The sequence below is a fragment of the Ammodytes marinus genome (genome assembly GCF_949987685.1).
Source record: "Ammodytes marinus genome assembly, chromosome: 17".
Lineage (NCBI taxonomy): Eukaryota > Metazoa > Chordata > Actinopteri > Uranoscopiformes > Ammodytidae > Ammodytes > Ammodytes marinus.
In genome coordinates, this window is record NC_137221.1 from 22,189,327 (window position 1) to 22,205,240 (window position 15,914).

Genomic DNA, 15,914 nt, shown 5'->3' on the forward strand with positions numbered 1-15,914 from the left:
TGTCCAACAGCCAACGTTGCGGTTTTCCAATGCGCTCCAGGAGTGCTCCTTGTTTACATAGTGATTCCAGTTTGTCATAACCCTGGTTTTGTTTTAGAAGCTTTATCTGTTCTAATAAAATTGGATTGACTAAAATGGAAACACAAGTAGTCGTGATGTCATTATGAGATTACATACAGCACCTTAATCATCATACAGTAAGTGAGTCCATCTCATAAGACACTGTTATGGATTTTCACAACTAACATTTTAGGTTATTTTTCAGACCTGAAAACTCTGGATTAAGCCACAGTAACAGGTGAACTGGTCTCCTTTTTCTGGTGATCCATTGCAAATCTCAGAGTTCAACTTGTTGAGTAACGAATGCAAATTCTATCAGTTGTAATCATCCTTTTATGTGTGCAGTATAAAAAACAAAACAGCTTTTTGCCCATAATGTATAACCTAAATTGTTCAGAGATTGTATTGTTATTGGCAGGTTATTACCTTGTGCAATAACTTATTACATAACATAAGTTATAAGCTTATTGGCTGGTTGTTACATAATTGTCCAGGTTTTTAAAAAATCCTTTAAAAATGTATTAACTGGAGTCGTTGATGTAATATTAGGCTTATTTCACTTCATTAAAGTTCTATTTATTGGCCTTAAACTATCACACTACAATGATACTTTTGCCTTTACTATTGCCTCTCTCATTTTGACGTGCATTTGCAAACACCGACAATACGGTTTGTTGCGTAGAAAATAGATACTACAGATAGTGGAGGGAGACATCAGAGACAGTTCAAACCCCTCTGTGGCACACATAAAGGCCAGATTAGTTTCAACCACATGGGTTTTCCTCAGGATGTGGTTATGGAGGTGCCGCCCCTGCACAAGCTTTCATTTTTACATTTGCTATGACAGTATAGTCTTCATGCTAATCGATCACACATTAACCCTGATCCCAATAAGTAGGTGTATAATTGTCTTATACATTTTTTGGATCTTACATACATTTCCAGAAACATAATATATCATCCTCCAGCCCTACTGCAATATAGTGCCAGTCAGTGCACTGTATAGGATAAAAAGAGTCTTCCAGTTTTGTGACTCTGAAGTACAGTGGTATGTAGTGTTATGTTCTAAGCTAACTTTATCAAGTGCTACTAATTAAAAAAGAATGAGCTGTGCGTTTGAATACATGCACTGATCCTTTGTTACTATGTAGTGGAAGATTGACCTTGTTTATGACAAGAATGATCGAGTTGTAGGTTTAGTATTTGCGCAGTGAGCTACCACTAAGTCAAATCTTAACTGCATTCTCTAATTAATGTCCCTTTCCCCTCCATTTGCTGCTCAGCTTCGCTCTGTCCAGTCTGTATGTTAAAGGCACACTAGGTCATTCTGGAGGATGTTTGTTGACCAATCATTTTTTGTCAAATCAGCGAATATCCCCTCACAATCTGCTACCTGGGTGTACTGTGTGTGAGCTGAAAATAAATGACGTGTGAATACACAGCATAGGCTCTGTAAACTGATATATAGGCTAAACAAAGGGGCCGGGCCCGCTTTGTTTACATTCCCTTTGTTTGCATACCAGTTTAAAGAGCCTAGGAGCTGTATAACACAGCGCACACAGTACGGACAGGTAGCAGATTGTGAGGAGATATTTACTGATTTTGACTAAAATCCAAAAACATTCTCCAGAATGACTAGTATGCCTTTAATACCAGATGTGCACATGCCTCCTGTACTGTATTGTTGTCATCGATTTACTCACTTGATTGAATTGAAAAGCCCAGTACATTCCCATCCAGATTCATACTTTCCATTGCTGGTTGTAATATATTGTGCTCATGTTTAGCTGCTTGAAAGGAGGAAGCAGGGGGGTTACCAGGTTACCATGGGGACTTCCCCTTCCTCCTTCCATTCTGTCAAACTATTGAGGAACTATCACTCCACTGGAAACTTTCTCACTGAATTAAAAGATGAAAGATTCTATTTTTTTGATATGAATAGAAAGAGGAATTGGATTTAAAATGAAAAGCACAGAGCCCGCAACGGCAAGTCATGGTATCTCTTGTAATATCCAAAGGCTATAATTATCCACCAATAAGATAGCAAGAGTGCTCTAAATTGGCTCAAATACTGTCAGGCCATTTTGGGGGAAATCACAGAGAATAATTTATTTTCTTATTTTTAAATTTTTTGTGAAGGTAGAAACTGAAAATAGGTTTTCTATTATTATTATTATTATTATTATTATTATTATTATTATTATTATTATTATTATTATTATTATTATTATTATTATTATTATTATTATTATTATTATTATCCACCCTCTGATCAACATTATTAAAACATAAGGTTTCATCATAAAACAATACTGTACTTTAATAACAGACACGTCAGAAGCACACGTCTTTCAGATATTTCAAAAACAGCTTATACAGGTTAAGTATTATTAAACTTGGGTTAACCACATCTGGGGCCTGTTGCATACAATCAAGATAAGGGATTAACCTAGGATGTTTCGGTTATCCTGGCATGAGTTAGCCTCGATCCGGTTGCATAAAAGTGGAGGGACATAAGTTACCATGGAGATTTATCCTTTACGTTTAGCCTGGTCGGGACCAGGCTAAACGTAAAGGACAAACTTATTCTGTTGCCAGATTGGCTCTGTCAGCTGTCACTCTGATCTGAAATCAAGGTGTTTAAAAGTTATTCCATGATCTTCTGTGTAATGCTTTAGTTTCATTAACCTGTTTTAAGGTACCACATAAAAGACTGCATTGTCATTTAGTTAAATAGTTCTTCGTTTTTATTTATTTAACCTGAACCATTTATAATTAACTTAATTATAATTAGATTAAGATGCAATGATATAAATTATAATAATGTATGTGATAGTCTGTTCATATTGCAGGCTATATTTATACAATTGATTATCGATGGCAGATGACGTTGCAAATGTGGGTCAAATAAATTCACTTTGTACTTATAACAATGCATGCTTCTCCTGCTTCCCTTCGGACGATAATTGTCCGGAAGAATAATAATAAATAAATAAATAAATAACTATATCGAGGTGCATCTGAAACAAAATTAAATATCAATGAAAATGTTTTTTTTCTGTAATTTAATTCAAAAAGTGAAACTTAAATATATTCTAGATTCATCACACATTCAGTGAAATGAATGTAGAATAAACATACTTTTCAGAAGGTCGACATTTCTGTATTATAAATCCTTTTTCTGATTGGTTGTATGCAATATTCTAATATTTTGAAATACTGGATATTTTATTCCATGATCAATCAATCATCCAAAAAAAAAGGCCTGACATATTTTACTTTGAGTAATGAATCTATGAAAGTTTAACTTTTTGAATGGACTTTCCATGATATTCTATTTTTTAAATGTACCTGCAGACTGCTCACTGTCAAATATTTTACCATAAAACAATGCAGGGACATCAAGATCAGTTGGCAGAGAATACATCTGCTGTATGAAATGAACTGCCCCCTGACCTATGGTTTAAACTACAAGGCATTGTGGGAAAATGGGCCGTCTTTTCCATTTTTCCATCAGTAAATCTGTGTTCGATCTCTGGGTCTACCTCTGAAAGCTGTGGGGTGGCACTTAACAGAATTACTTACACCTGGCTTGACAAAGCGGCCCTTTTTCATCCTGGATTGGTGTTTATGCAACTGACTAATCCAAAGTGCCCAGACTAGACTTTGTCAAGGCTGGCTTTATCAATCATCCTGGATATCTTAATTCCACTTTTATGCAATAGGCCCCTGGTTTAGTCAACTCCTTTTTTAGATCAACTGCAACCAGGATTTCCAAAAATGGGCAAAAGGACTTTGGTTAGAGCTTACGTGTGGGTGTTAAGAGGAGGACTGAGTAAGAGCCCAGTTACCACCACTGGTAGTCTGACTGTGATAGGCTGAGACACCTGGTAATGTACATCTAATCACAAACATTTCCATCTTTTTCTTCTTATGTCAATCTGCCACTTAATAATAACCTAATAGCTCTTTCCTATTGTTCCCTTACAGACCATCTATTGGGCCATGCTAGCATTAGCATTGCATCTTTTGAATTAAAAAGTCAATGCCTTCTGCAAGTTCCCTCTCCAGTAGCTTCCTGTCCTTCTACTAGTTCAATATTTGCCACATAGGGAATTTTGGTGGTAGCCTGGCTCCGCCCGCCCACCTACTTCCGCCCAAATTTCATTTTCCCTTCAGTAAATGAAGTAAGATGGTCTGGTAGTACCAGGCTATTTTGGTGGCTGATTATTCCACCAAGTTTAAAATTGTTAAAATGTTTCAATGTCTTCATATGGCAGCTCTGGTAAAAGACACTGAAAGGTGTGTAGCTTGTGTTTACAGAAACTGTGTAAAGCTAAGATTCATAACGTTGCTTGTGACAAAGAGAAGTGTATTTGGCCATACAGTATGTTGGAACACATTAAATTGTTCAGAACATATTTAGCTTGGATGGACAGCTGTAAAGAAGTGGATTATGCAAAAGGTGACGTTTAAATTATTTTAGTTAATGTTAATGCGTATTAAGCACTAACTATTAATGCTGAGCTATTAACAGTTAGTGCTGAGTTAGGCTTTAACTATATGCGTAGTTAACTATGCTTAATAAAGCATAACTAACAGCTAGTTAATGATTAGCTAATGCCTATTAAGCGTTAACTTACAGTTAATTAATGTTCCCTTATTGTATAGTGTTACCATATGTTTTATAGCTGTAGTGATATGTTATTATTACCTGTTTAAATTCACTCGTTTTAAGTTGCTTTGGATGAAAGCACTAGTAACTACATGAATGTAATGTAATTTGATACACTGGTATCAAAAATACACTATCTAATTTATTAATCAAGCTTGGGCCAATAGCACAGATGAAATTGGTTGTATTGTAGTGTTGAAAAAATCTCAGACAAATATTCCTAAACCTCCTCCGGTACTATGCAGACTACCTGCTTGGCATGCTATCACTGGGGTTAATGTGGGTGAAGGGACACACATTTTAACAGAAGGCGGACACAGTTTAATTGAATTCCACACGTAATTTTACTTTCAAAATATTTTTTTTTATTCAAACATTTGTATAGCACCACAGGCACTGTGACATCATTTGTAAATTCTTATCAAAAAAACAGATGTTCTTAGTGATGATCAGGTTCAATAAATAACTTATAATAATAATAAATATAATACAAATAAATAAATAACATCAGAATGACGTGTAACATCCAGCACAGATAGTATCTAGGGTATTCATTAGAAACACCCATGGCCACACAGAGATAAATAAATAACTTAATAAATACAATAAATACATAAATAAAATAATGTTATGTTAATAACTTACATCTGCTAAATCGACTCCTGTCAACATGTAGTGACACAATTCATTAAATAAACAGTAAGGGTACATTGGTACAACTGTCAAACATGAATGGACATTGTGGAACAGAATAGTACATAGTACATGACATTAGGGAACCACAGAGATACCTATGGCAATACGCTTCCTTACAGTGCACATATTCACTGCTTCAGTTTACATTCAATAAATAAATCCATATACCTTCAATGAGTTACTTCAAGTCTATTCCGAAAGTCACTTTTTTCGTCTTTAGTTTAGTAGAGTATGAACCTTTTTAGGGACCCCACCATTCCACTGATTAGTAAGTGATTTCAGATTTGAGCAGGCCTATTATATATATATGTAATATATGTATATAGGCCTATTCATATCTTCACCCCTCAGTTCACTCACAAGGCAAACACACCAAAGAAATTCTTCCCTGGTTCGTCCTCCAGGTCCGGTAGCATTCTCTCCTCCGTTACTGTCCTTAGCCTGTCTCCTCTGCTCAGGCTAAACACAGCTCCCACGTTAACGGAAGAGAACCACCTTCCATTGGATCCTCCTCCGGCCGTCTTTTGGCAGACTGTGCGAATGGAGTGTAGGATTGTCTCGTAGGACTTCTTGGCATCGTCGTTCCCGTACGTGCTGGACCAGCGCTGGACCGTGTGACTCAAGTGGACCAGGGGCTCGGAGGAGGTACCGTCATCTGTGTCCTCCTCATCACCACCACCACCACAGCTGACCCTGAAAGACGCCTGGCTGTAGATGAAGTAGAGGCCGCTTCGAGGAATCACTATTTCGTTGTGGTCTAGTTTGAGGCCTCCTTGGGAGAAGGACTGGTCCACCTGATTCTTCCATTCCACCGAGGTCTTCACGTCGGGGTTGTATTCTCCTGTTGAAAAGGAGTAAATAAAAGAGGTGTTGATGGAGAGACAATCACACATTTTTTTTAAACAGTTATAGATTGATTTTAAGAATGGGCTCATTAAGGAAAACGTTGGAAAAATGTTTCATACAAGGGACCAGGAGGATTCTAAGAGGGATGTAACTATACTCGAGATTTCAAGATGTGTCTTCGATTGTTGCGCAGAACTGAATAGCCTAAGTGAAATATTCATTATGTTTTGCACTACAATGAAATGAGACCATTTCTTACTTTGCTTATTGAGCCCTATCAAATGATTTGGATTTTTCTAAAACTGCCTTAAGTATCGACATAAGGGAGTAGAATTGCCCTTATACATCCGCAGCGGTCGTAGAGAAAGTTGAACTGTTTCTTGATGGAGTTCTAATGTCTCTTCTTGGGGCAGTTGTTGGCCCTCTGGAGTGAGTTTCTAGAGTTTGTTGTGGCTGTTTTAACACCTTAAGAGAGTTCGACAGCTTCTAGAGAAGCTCCTAGGCCTTCTTGAGGGGGTTCTCGGCCTTCTGAAAGCAATCTAATCTGCTTTTCTTTTTCTAAAATGTTGCTTATTATATTTTAATATACTAATAACCCCAGGTATCTCTTGATGCTGAATATTGTGCTTGTTCTTACCTTCCAAATGAATGGCCGCTCGTACATTTGAAAGTTGCCTCAATGTGTGACGGATATCTAGAAATAGGAGAAGACAGAGGTTTATAAGATAAGATTTACCACAACAAGTGTCTCAACAAGGATATATATATTTTTTTTGTTCAACAGTTGTCAGACTAGATCAGCAGATGATCAATTGTGATATGTTACAAATCCAAAAGTACAGTCTTGACATTTTAGAATAGAAGAATTATTAGAACATTTTCTTACCAACAGTTTCTTCATCTTGCCCGGAGCCCTGTTTTTCAAGAAGAGAGAAATAAAGAGACTGTCATGTAAAATGGCTGGGTTCAGGTGAGTTTTTGGCCACTCATCATCCAGGCCTTCAATAAATAAACAACTGTTCAAAGATTGTGATCCCCCACCTTGGTATGCCTATAGTAGACAGATACAGCAGCAGTAGCAGTGAGACAGAGTGTTAAGACCAGCAGGGCAGTAGATAGCTTTGAGCTGGCTTTGACACTCTGTGTTGTTAGTTTCCTGTTGGCTTCTGTGTCAACAGTGGCGTCCATCTGTACCGTGCATTCACCGTCCATAGTTTTTCAATGAGTTCCTTCTATCACTTCACAAGTCGAGATAAGCTCTTATAGCAGCCTTATTAGAAAAGCTGTCTTCTTATACTACTGCCACTCTGGCCTTTTGACTGACACTTTTCGTTTCCTCCTGGGAGGGGAAACTCCAGTGATGTCACTCAATGGTGAGTGGAGATTTGATGAGGAAGAGAGACCCAGATCGGGGGACCACAGACACACTCCCACACACAATGGCATCAATATGACTATATTATCCCACTAGCACATACTACGCACTGACTTCTGTGTAGAAACCCCTCTTATAGCTCTACAGATACTTACACACAGACAAGGATACACATGTGCTCAAACGGTGCACACCTGCATACCAAAAAATAAACTGTATTTAAACTAAAACTGCCCAGTTAAACAATTAATTTTACCACATCAAATGTTGAGTGTTTACGTATGTTTACGTATGTTGTGGTCATCTCTATGTAGGTCATTCATGGAAACCGGGTTAAAGTGTGGCGGACACATCATTCAGTTATTCATCAAAGTTTGCCACTGTGTACTACATACAGCGAATTGTAAACATGCAACTGTTGTATCATAGTTAATGTCGACACATCACTTCCCCATTGGTTAAAAATAGATGGATGGTGAGGGCCATGAGGTTCTGCATGAACAGTTTTAATAACCATTCATATTTTTTGAGTGCTATCAGTGTGATTGTGGAAAATTAATATAAACATTATTTATAATGTAAAAAAATATATACAAAAGTTTTTTTATGATAAGTAGGTAGGGGAGAGTGGCCTAAGTTGTGCAACTTTTCACTCAAAGTGACTTTAAAGTAAGGCCTTGACAGTAAAGTATCCAACTCAAATACAGTCATATGAAAAAGTTTGGGAACCCCTCTCAGCCGGCATTATAATTGACTCTGCTTTCACACAAAAAAGATAAAAGTGGTATGTCTTTAATTTACCAGGAACAGCTAAGTACTGGGATGTTTTCCAGACAAAGATTTTTTGAAAAGCAGTATTTAGTTTTATGAAATTAATAAAATGTGAAAAACTGGCTGTGCAAAAATATGGGAACCCTTGTGGTCTTGCTGATTTTAATGCCTGTAACAGCATGTAAAACTGATGACTTTAAACGCAAAATTGGTTGGATTATGTTGTTAAGCCTTGAACCTCATATAAAGGTCTGTTTAATCATGATAAAAGGTATTTTAGGTGCCTAAATGCAAGTTCCACTTCTCTTTGACTCTCTGCTGAAGTGAGACAGAATGCGATCATCAAAACAGCTCCCAAAAGATCTTAAAAACAAAGAGTATTCATTGTCATGGTTTAGCGGAAGGCTACAAGAAGCTTTCCCAAAGGTTTCAATTGTCAATTTCTACTGTAAGGAACGTTGTCAGGAAATGGAAGGACACAGGCACAGTTGCAGTTAAACCCAGGTCTAGCAGACCAAGAAAAGTACAAGAGCGGCATATGCGGCGGATTGTGAGAATGGTTGCACACAACCCACAGATCACCTCCAAAGACCTGCAAGAACATCTGGCTGCAGATTGTGTATCTGTACATGGTTCAACAATTCAGTGCAATTTGCACCAAAACATCTGTGTGGCCGGGTGATGAGAAGGAAGCCCTTTCTGCGCCCACGCCACAGATACAGTTGCATGGAGTATGCTAAAGCTCATTTAGACAAGCCAGCTTCATATTGGAAAGAAATGCTTTGGACTGATGAGACAAAAATTAAGTTATTTGGTCTTTATAAAAAGCAGATGTTTTGGTGCAAATTGCGCTGCATTGTTGAACGATGTACAGATACACAATCTGCAGCCAGATGTTCTTGCAGGTCTTTGGAGGTGATCTGTGGGTTGTGTGCAACCATTCTCACAATCCTCCACCTATACCGCTCCTGTTTTTTTCTTGGTCTGCCATGCCTGGGTTTAACTGCCACTATGCCTGTGTCCTTCCATTTCCTGACAACGTTCCTTACAGTCGAAATTGACAATTGAAACCTTTGGGAAAGCTTCTTGTAGCCTTCCCCTAAACCATGACAATGAACAATCTTTGTTTTTCAGATCTTTTGGGAGCTGTTTTGATGATCCCATTCTGTCTCACTTCAGCAGAGAGTCAAAGAGAAGTGCAACTTGCATTTAGGCACCTAAAATACCTTTTCTCATGATTAAACAGACATTTCTATGAGGTTCAAGGCTTAACAACATAATCCAACCAACTTTGTGTTTAAAGTCATCAGTTTTACATGCTGTTACAGGCATTAAAATCAACAAAACCACAAGGGTTCCTACATTTTTGCACAGACAGTTTTTCACATTTTATTTTATTTCATACAACCAAATACTGCTTTTCAAAAAATCTTTGTTTGGAAAACATCCCAGTACTTAGCTGTTCCTGGTAAATTAAAGACACCACTTTTATATTTTTTTGTGTGAAAGCAGAGTCAATTATAATGCCGGCTGAGAGGGGTTCCCAAACTTTTTCATATGACTGTATGTACATATATTTCAGGGTGTTGTGCATCCCTGGCAATAAAAACTTTGGATCTGGAATAAACTGTTGAAGAAATATAGCTTTCGGAAAAAAAGTTGTCTTGATGCACAACTTGCCCCCGGTGTGGTGTAAGTTGTGCGGTTGGAGAGAATACCATGGGGTGAATTGTGCCATTGATATATATCTCATAAACTGTAATGCAAGACAAATCCATTAGACAATCACTTATTTAAGGTGTATTTAAAGTAAATAAAGTAAATAGTTGACAAAGATTGAAGGACAATTTTCTTAAACAAGGCCTAGCAGATCTAATGGTTTTACCTGCAAAGCTCACAATGACCAAGTCACCATCATCATCTTTCTGGCCATCTGAACTCTCATCAGTGGTGTCGTTAAGTGGAATTGAGATGTCACTCTCTTCTGAGCTACTGTAGACAATCACTTTCTTTTGGTGACCAGCGTATACAGCCATGCCACTGGCACAACTCTCAGAAATGTACTTTGCACTAGTTGCTCCGTGCTTGTGGAACCAACTGCCACCTGACAAATGTGATTCCCCTACATTTCTGCCTCAAGGCTCAAAACCCATATGTACACCCTGGTGTTTCCTCCCCATTAACTATCTTACCTCTGCACTACTATCTGTGTTTATGTGGATGTATGGGCTTTACTTCTTTTATTTTGGTTATTGTTATTTTACCTTCATTGTTTACCTACTGAATGCACTATGTACAGCACTTTGGACAGGGCAAACTGTCATAAATGTGCTTTTATAAATACATTTTACTTACTTACTTACTTATAACTCACCCAGGCCCTTTGGCACAAATCACCCCATCCCAGAAATTTGGATAATAAGCATGATGCAGCAATTTAGGGCTGACATTGTGCTAACTGTATAGACTCAAAATGTAGCATACCAAAGCACTAAAACATGTGTCAAATGTTTTCAAACTTGTCTATAATTGTTCAGACACAATAATCAAAAAACCTTGATCATGGAAATTTTACTTTGAAAGGCAAAACACAGTTGTTTGAGCTTAAATGTGCTTATATCTTATTCCTTGTGTCTCCCTTCTTTACAGGATGAGTCAAATGGAAGGCTTAAATATGTGGTCACATTTCCAATTTCTTCCACGGTTTTCTAGAAACAAGGGGTGGCACAACTTCCAAAATGCACAACTTAGGCCACTCTCCCCTACATTGTAGTTGAAAATGATAATTCAAGAACAGTATGTGATAATTGCCCCACAAATGTGTGATGACTGAGCCTATCATACTCATAGTGGATGGAAAAAATCTCATCACAACGTCAACTCAAGGTGTCAAGTAGGTGTTCTGGAATTTGGAATTTGGAAAAAACCAGCCCCTACCCAGTGCACTGGTTAGACATCAGAGTGTTTTTAGTGGTAGGCTCTTTCAGCTTCACTTTCATAAGGGCTGTTATACAGTAGGTAATTAATTCCTGACAACTGCTCTCACCATCTACAATGATGACTCCCTTCTGTGCCAGGAGAGGAGACTCCTTCACTGAAGTTGACCATGACATTTTTATTTTGTTTTTCCAAATTCCGTTATGTGCATCTAACACATTAGCCCGGCAACAAAATTCCTTTTTTTTAAACATGTTTTGCCAATGTGCAGTTGAAACAAATGTTTTTAGCCTGTGGTGGAAGATGTGTACTGTATAGACTTTCTGTCTTGATGTCATAATGTCATTGGGTAGCGCCAGAGGCGTCATGCAAGCAAACATTCTTGGCGTACCATGACCACAATGGACAAAACTGCACACCAATGCACAGAACACTGCGAATAGATTCTCAATATAATACTGTTATCACCTCTGACCGTTTAACCTAACCCTTTATCTTTTTTATTTTTTATTTTACACATGCTTTGAACAAGCTTCCTTTACTTGCATTCCTCAAATACAGGTTGTAAATTCATCTGGCTTATTGTCTAGACTCTACCGCATGTTTCCAGGGTGTAATGTATCGTAATGTGGGTGGCCCTAATACCTGCAGCTTTCCTTCTGTATGAGGAGAAAGTGTGCAGTGCATCACTCAAAGCCCAAAGTCAACCACATGAAAGGGGGATGATGCAGGGAAGATAAAGGAGGTTGTTTAAGGACAGCAGAGGGGGAAACCCCACATTTTGTGTTTCGGTTTGATTCTGTTTTTCAACACCTAAAAAGTGAGAGCCACTTCCCCTGAAAACTATAGGTCAATAAAAGCCCTTTTGTAGTACTTTTTGTAGTATCTTTGGGTGATTGTATAAAATATCATTGGTCATGGTGATTCAGATTCACTTTTTATTTTTGTATACTTATCATGGGTATAAAAAAGAATATTAATAAGGCTGGCATTGATTTTCTTCATTGTATTCATATTGACTGCACTTCTCAATGTATTCTATATTCTTTGTCATTCCTCTGATCAACCTCCATCGCCAGTGACAGTTTTGTTTGTGGAACAGTGTTGTTTTTAACTTTTTTATTTCAGACAATTTTCTTGTTGTATAAGCATTCATTTAACATAAGAATTACAGTAATCATCACATCAATTGATTGCTAAAAGATATTGAGGACTACACTCACATAAAATGTAACCTATTTATTTTAAATTATATATGTTTTTTTTAAGTCAAATGTAATGCAGATGTGGGGTAATTCCTCTTCTGTTGTCAGCTTTTTTTTTATCATGTGATTAATACCCAAAATTGCTCTTAATGGTCAATGAGTTGGAGTTAGTTAAATATGGAGGAGCAGGGTTATGTTTTATGCACCATACATTTGGAAAAAGCTCCTGGAAAACTGAAGGTCTGCTACAAATCTCAGTCATTTGAAATCAAAGCTTCTTGTTTTCATTGTTTGAATTAAAATGTCCTTTTAAATGGCTCTTTCTCCCTCTCTGCCTGCCTCCCTCCCTCCATCTCTCTCTCTCTCTCTCTCTCTCTCTCTCTCTCTCTCTCTCTCTCTCTCTCTCTCGTTCTCTTGCTCTCTTTTACTCTGTAAAAGGTCAGACAAGTTCTTCCATACAAAATTGGGGAAACATTTTTTTAACAGACCTTTATGGGGAAATGTCATGTTGAAATTTGAAACCCTGACCCTTACCCAAAACACAAACTGTCTAAAATATAGTGGGATGCTGTAGCTTTAAGAATTAATTTTAAAACTTTAAACTAAAAGGGCCCAAAATTTGATAAATAGCCCCACAACAAAATAACCCACAAAATGTGTGTATATACTGTACATTTGGCTGTATAGTATACGTATCTATCTATCTATCTATCTATCTATCTATCTATCTATCTATCTATCTATCTATCTATCTATCTATCTATCTATCTATCTATCTATCTATCTATCTATCTATCTATCTATCTATCTATCTATCTATCTATCTATCTATCTATCTATCTATCTATCTATCTATCTATCTATCTATCTATCTATCTATCTATCTATCTATCTATCTATCTATCTATCTTTTTATTACATTTGTTTAGCTATGATGAGGAAGTTATCAGAGCCAAACAAAGCACTGAACATGCTGACCTCTTTTCAGTCACATGAGAGTCGTTACAACCTGAATATTGAAGTAATGTGATGTGATGATTTTGGGAAAACAGGAAATGCCAGAGTTATGGAACCAGGTAGTACGAAACCTGGGATTTCCTCTTTCAAATTTCTCTAGAAAGAGGAATAGTTTTTTCCTAACGAAAACCAGTCAGCTGCTGTGCATGCACAATGTTTATTTTTATCCTATTGTTAGGATTATTGCAACAAAAAAGATTTTTCTACATTCATTGAAGAGTGGTCACATGAAAGTTTGACCTATCTCTATGTGTGGTCAATGCGTAAACACATTATATTACTGTAAAGGAATACCCACACGGAACTGACGTTATATCATTATAAAATCGCTATTTTAATATAATGAATGAGGTTTCCTCAGTCATTCCTCAGTCTTCCCTTGGCCCAGCTGTCCTGTTAACCCTAACCCTACATGTTTACTAGTGTGATGTCACACTAGTAAAATGTAGGGTTAGCCACTGAGACCATAAAACACTCTTTCTGCCTTTTCTCGGGCTAGGATGAACTAGGATGAAACGCTTACAGCACCACCATGTGGCAACACAAACACTTAACAGATGTATCACCTAAAAGTTTAAGGTGATCTGTTACAGTTTTTCTCAGTCGCTTTGGTGCTTTTCTCACATCACTATTAACATTTGCACAGCAGTTTGTGCATTTCTCAAAACAATTAGTGCAAACTGCAAAACCTAGTGGATAACCTGCAAAAGTACGTCACTTGCTCAAAATGGATAGTCTATTCCTCAAAAGCAAGTATTCATGTCAATGAAACTGCCAGTGTCATCAAAATGAGAAGTCTTGACACCATCGTTTACGAACAAGATAGTCAAATGGCTTTGTCATGTTTTCATTATGACAGTTTATTCTCTCAGTGTTTTCCAATGCAAAAAGAAGGTCAGAACTCGGTGACACTACCTGAAAATGCTCAAGACAGCACTATACCCTATTGTACAGCCATTTGAAAACTACAGTAAAGTTACACATTGCTGTAGTTAGGGGAGTAAGTGAATAAGACACTGAATACGTATGTTTCACATTTTTACTGTATATGCTCTTTGCAATTCTACAGCATTGTGCAAAAGAAAAATACACTTCAGTCACTTATTTAGAACAAACATAAAAAACACCCTTTTGGTGGAGCTGTGCACAAATGTGAACAATATAACAGGACATATTGTAACTGAACGTATATAGGTAAATCATTCTGGCACATCCAGACGTTCCTGTCTGTCTGGCCACATATTTTCATCTACATCACAACGGATATTATCCCTTGCAATGCAGCGAGGAAAGTATCTATGATAAAGAAAAGGTATAACATTTGCTTGACAGAATTTGATAACTAGTTCAACAATTTTGTATGTAATGACTCAAGCAAGGAAATGAAGACTATTAGTTTTATTGGGAACGACTATTCAGCATCCATAAGTATAGTTAATTTTGACTGACATGACATAAGCAAATGACAATGTTATAAAACAGCAGAGAATTGTATGAAAGCAACTGATACATGTCCAAAAGCATTTGCAATTTGTTCAGAGGAAGGAGAAATTGCTACTATGATGTGCTCAAATGACTAAATGTTGCGGAGGTTGAACTAATAGTTATGAGAATTTTCATTCTGATCTGAGAAAAGCACCAAAGCGACTGAGAAAAACTGTAATTAACTATTTTAAAAAAAGCTCATTATTAGGCTACTAAACAATACACTGATCTGTCATTCAAAAATATTAAGTGTATTTTCATGACATTAGCTGACTAATAACTTTTAATATTTTTTTTCTCAACACAATTATCACATTCTTATAAAATGTAGGCGTATCCAGTATTTATTTACCGTGAACCCACAATAAATGCATAGTATTCTAAATATTTTCTGGTCCCTGATTCCCTTTTTAGGTCCATGGCCTAGACTAGCCTATACAAAATTGGCCTAGAAGGCTTGAGAGGTAGAATAACAGCGTTAATTATTACATTAAAAGGTGTAGGCCTCCTGTTTCCACCAAGATAATCATGGTTCCAAATAAATGATATTTATTGTTGTTTAATTGAGGTAGCCTAGTAAGTGCAATAGAAGAAGTGGCATTGCAGCCCTTTCGCACATTGAAGCTGTAGTAAAAAAGTTGTAGACTAAATCAAACCCCCTGCTATCTTCAGCCATTTACCGTAAAACCTGGATGAAAATGTTTCTACAAATGGTGGTAACATTAAATTAGGGAGTAACATCTGGCTAACGATATATTTGTTTTCAATCAAGTGTTAACTTCGTTATTCTAAGATTTCCAGATATGTTAATAAGCTTTTATAGTTATAGAACAGATTGACGTGACCG

General features: G+C 37.0%; 1 protein-coding gene across 1 annotated transcript; it reads right to left on the bottom strand.

The window, feature by feature from the left end:
• Positions 1-5,787: 5,787 nt before the first annotated feature.
• Positions 5,788-11,536, bottom strand: tnfa (tumor necrosis factor a (TNF superfamily, member 2); the record flags this gene model as incomplete). The annotated part of the gene is made up of 3 exons (XM_080045898.1): positions 5,788-6,272; positions 6,915-6,971; positions 11,470-11,536. The coding sequence occupies 3 exons, from the start codon at positions 11,534-11,536 to the stop codon at positions 5,788-5,790; spliced, it is 609 nt and encodes a 202-aa protein (XP_079902024.1).
• Between the last annotated feature and the right edge of the window lie 4,378 nt (positions 11,537-15,914).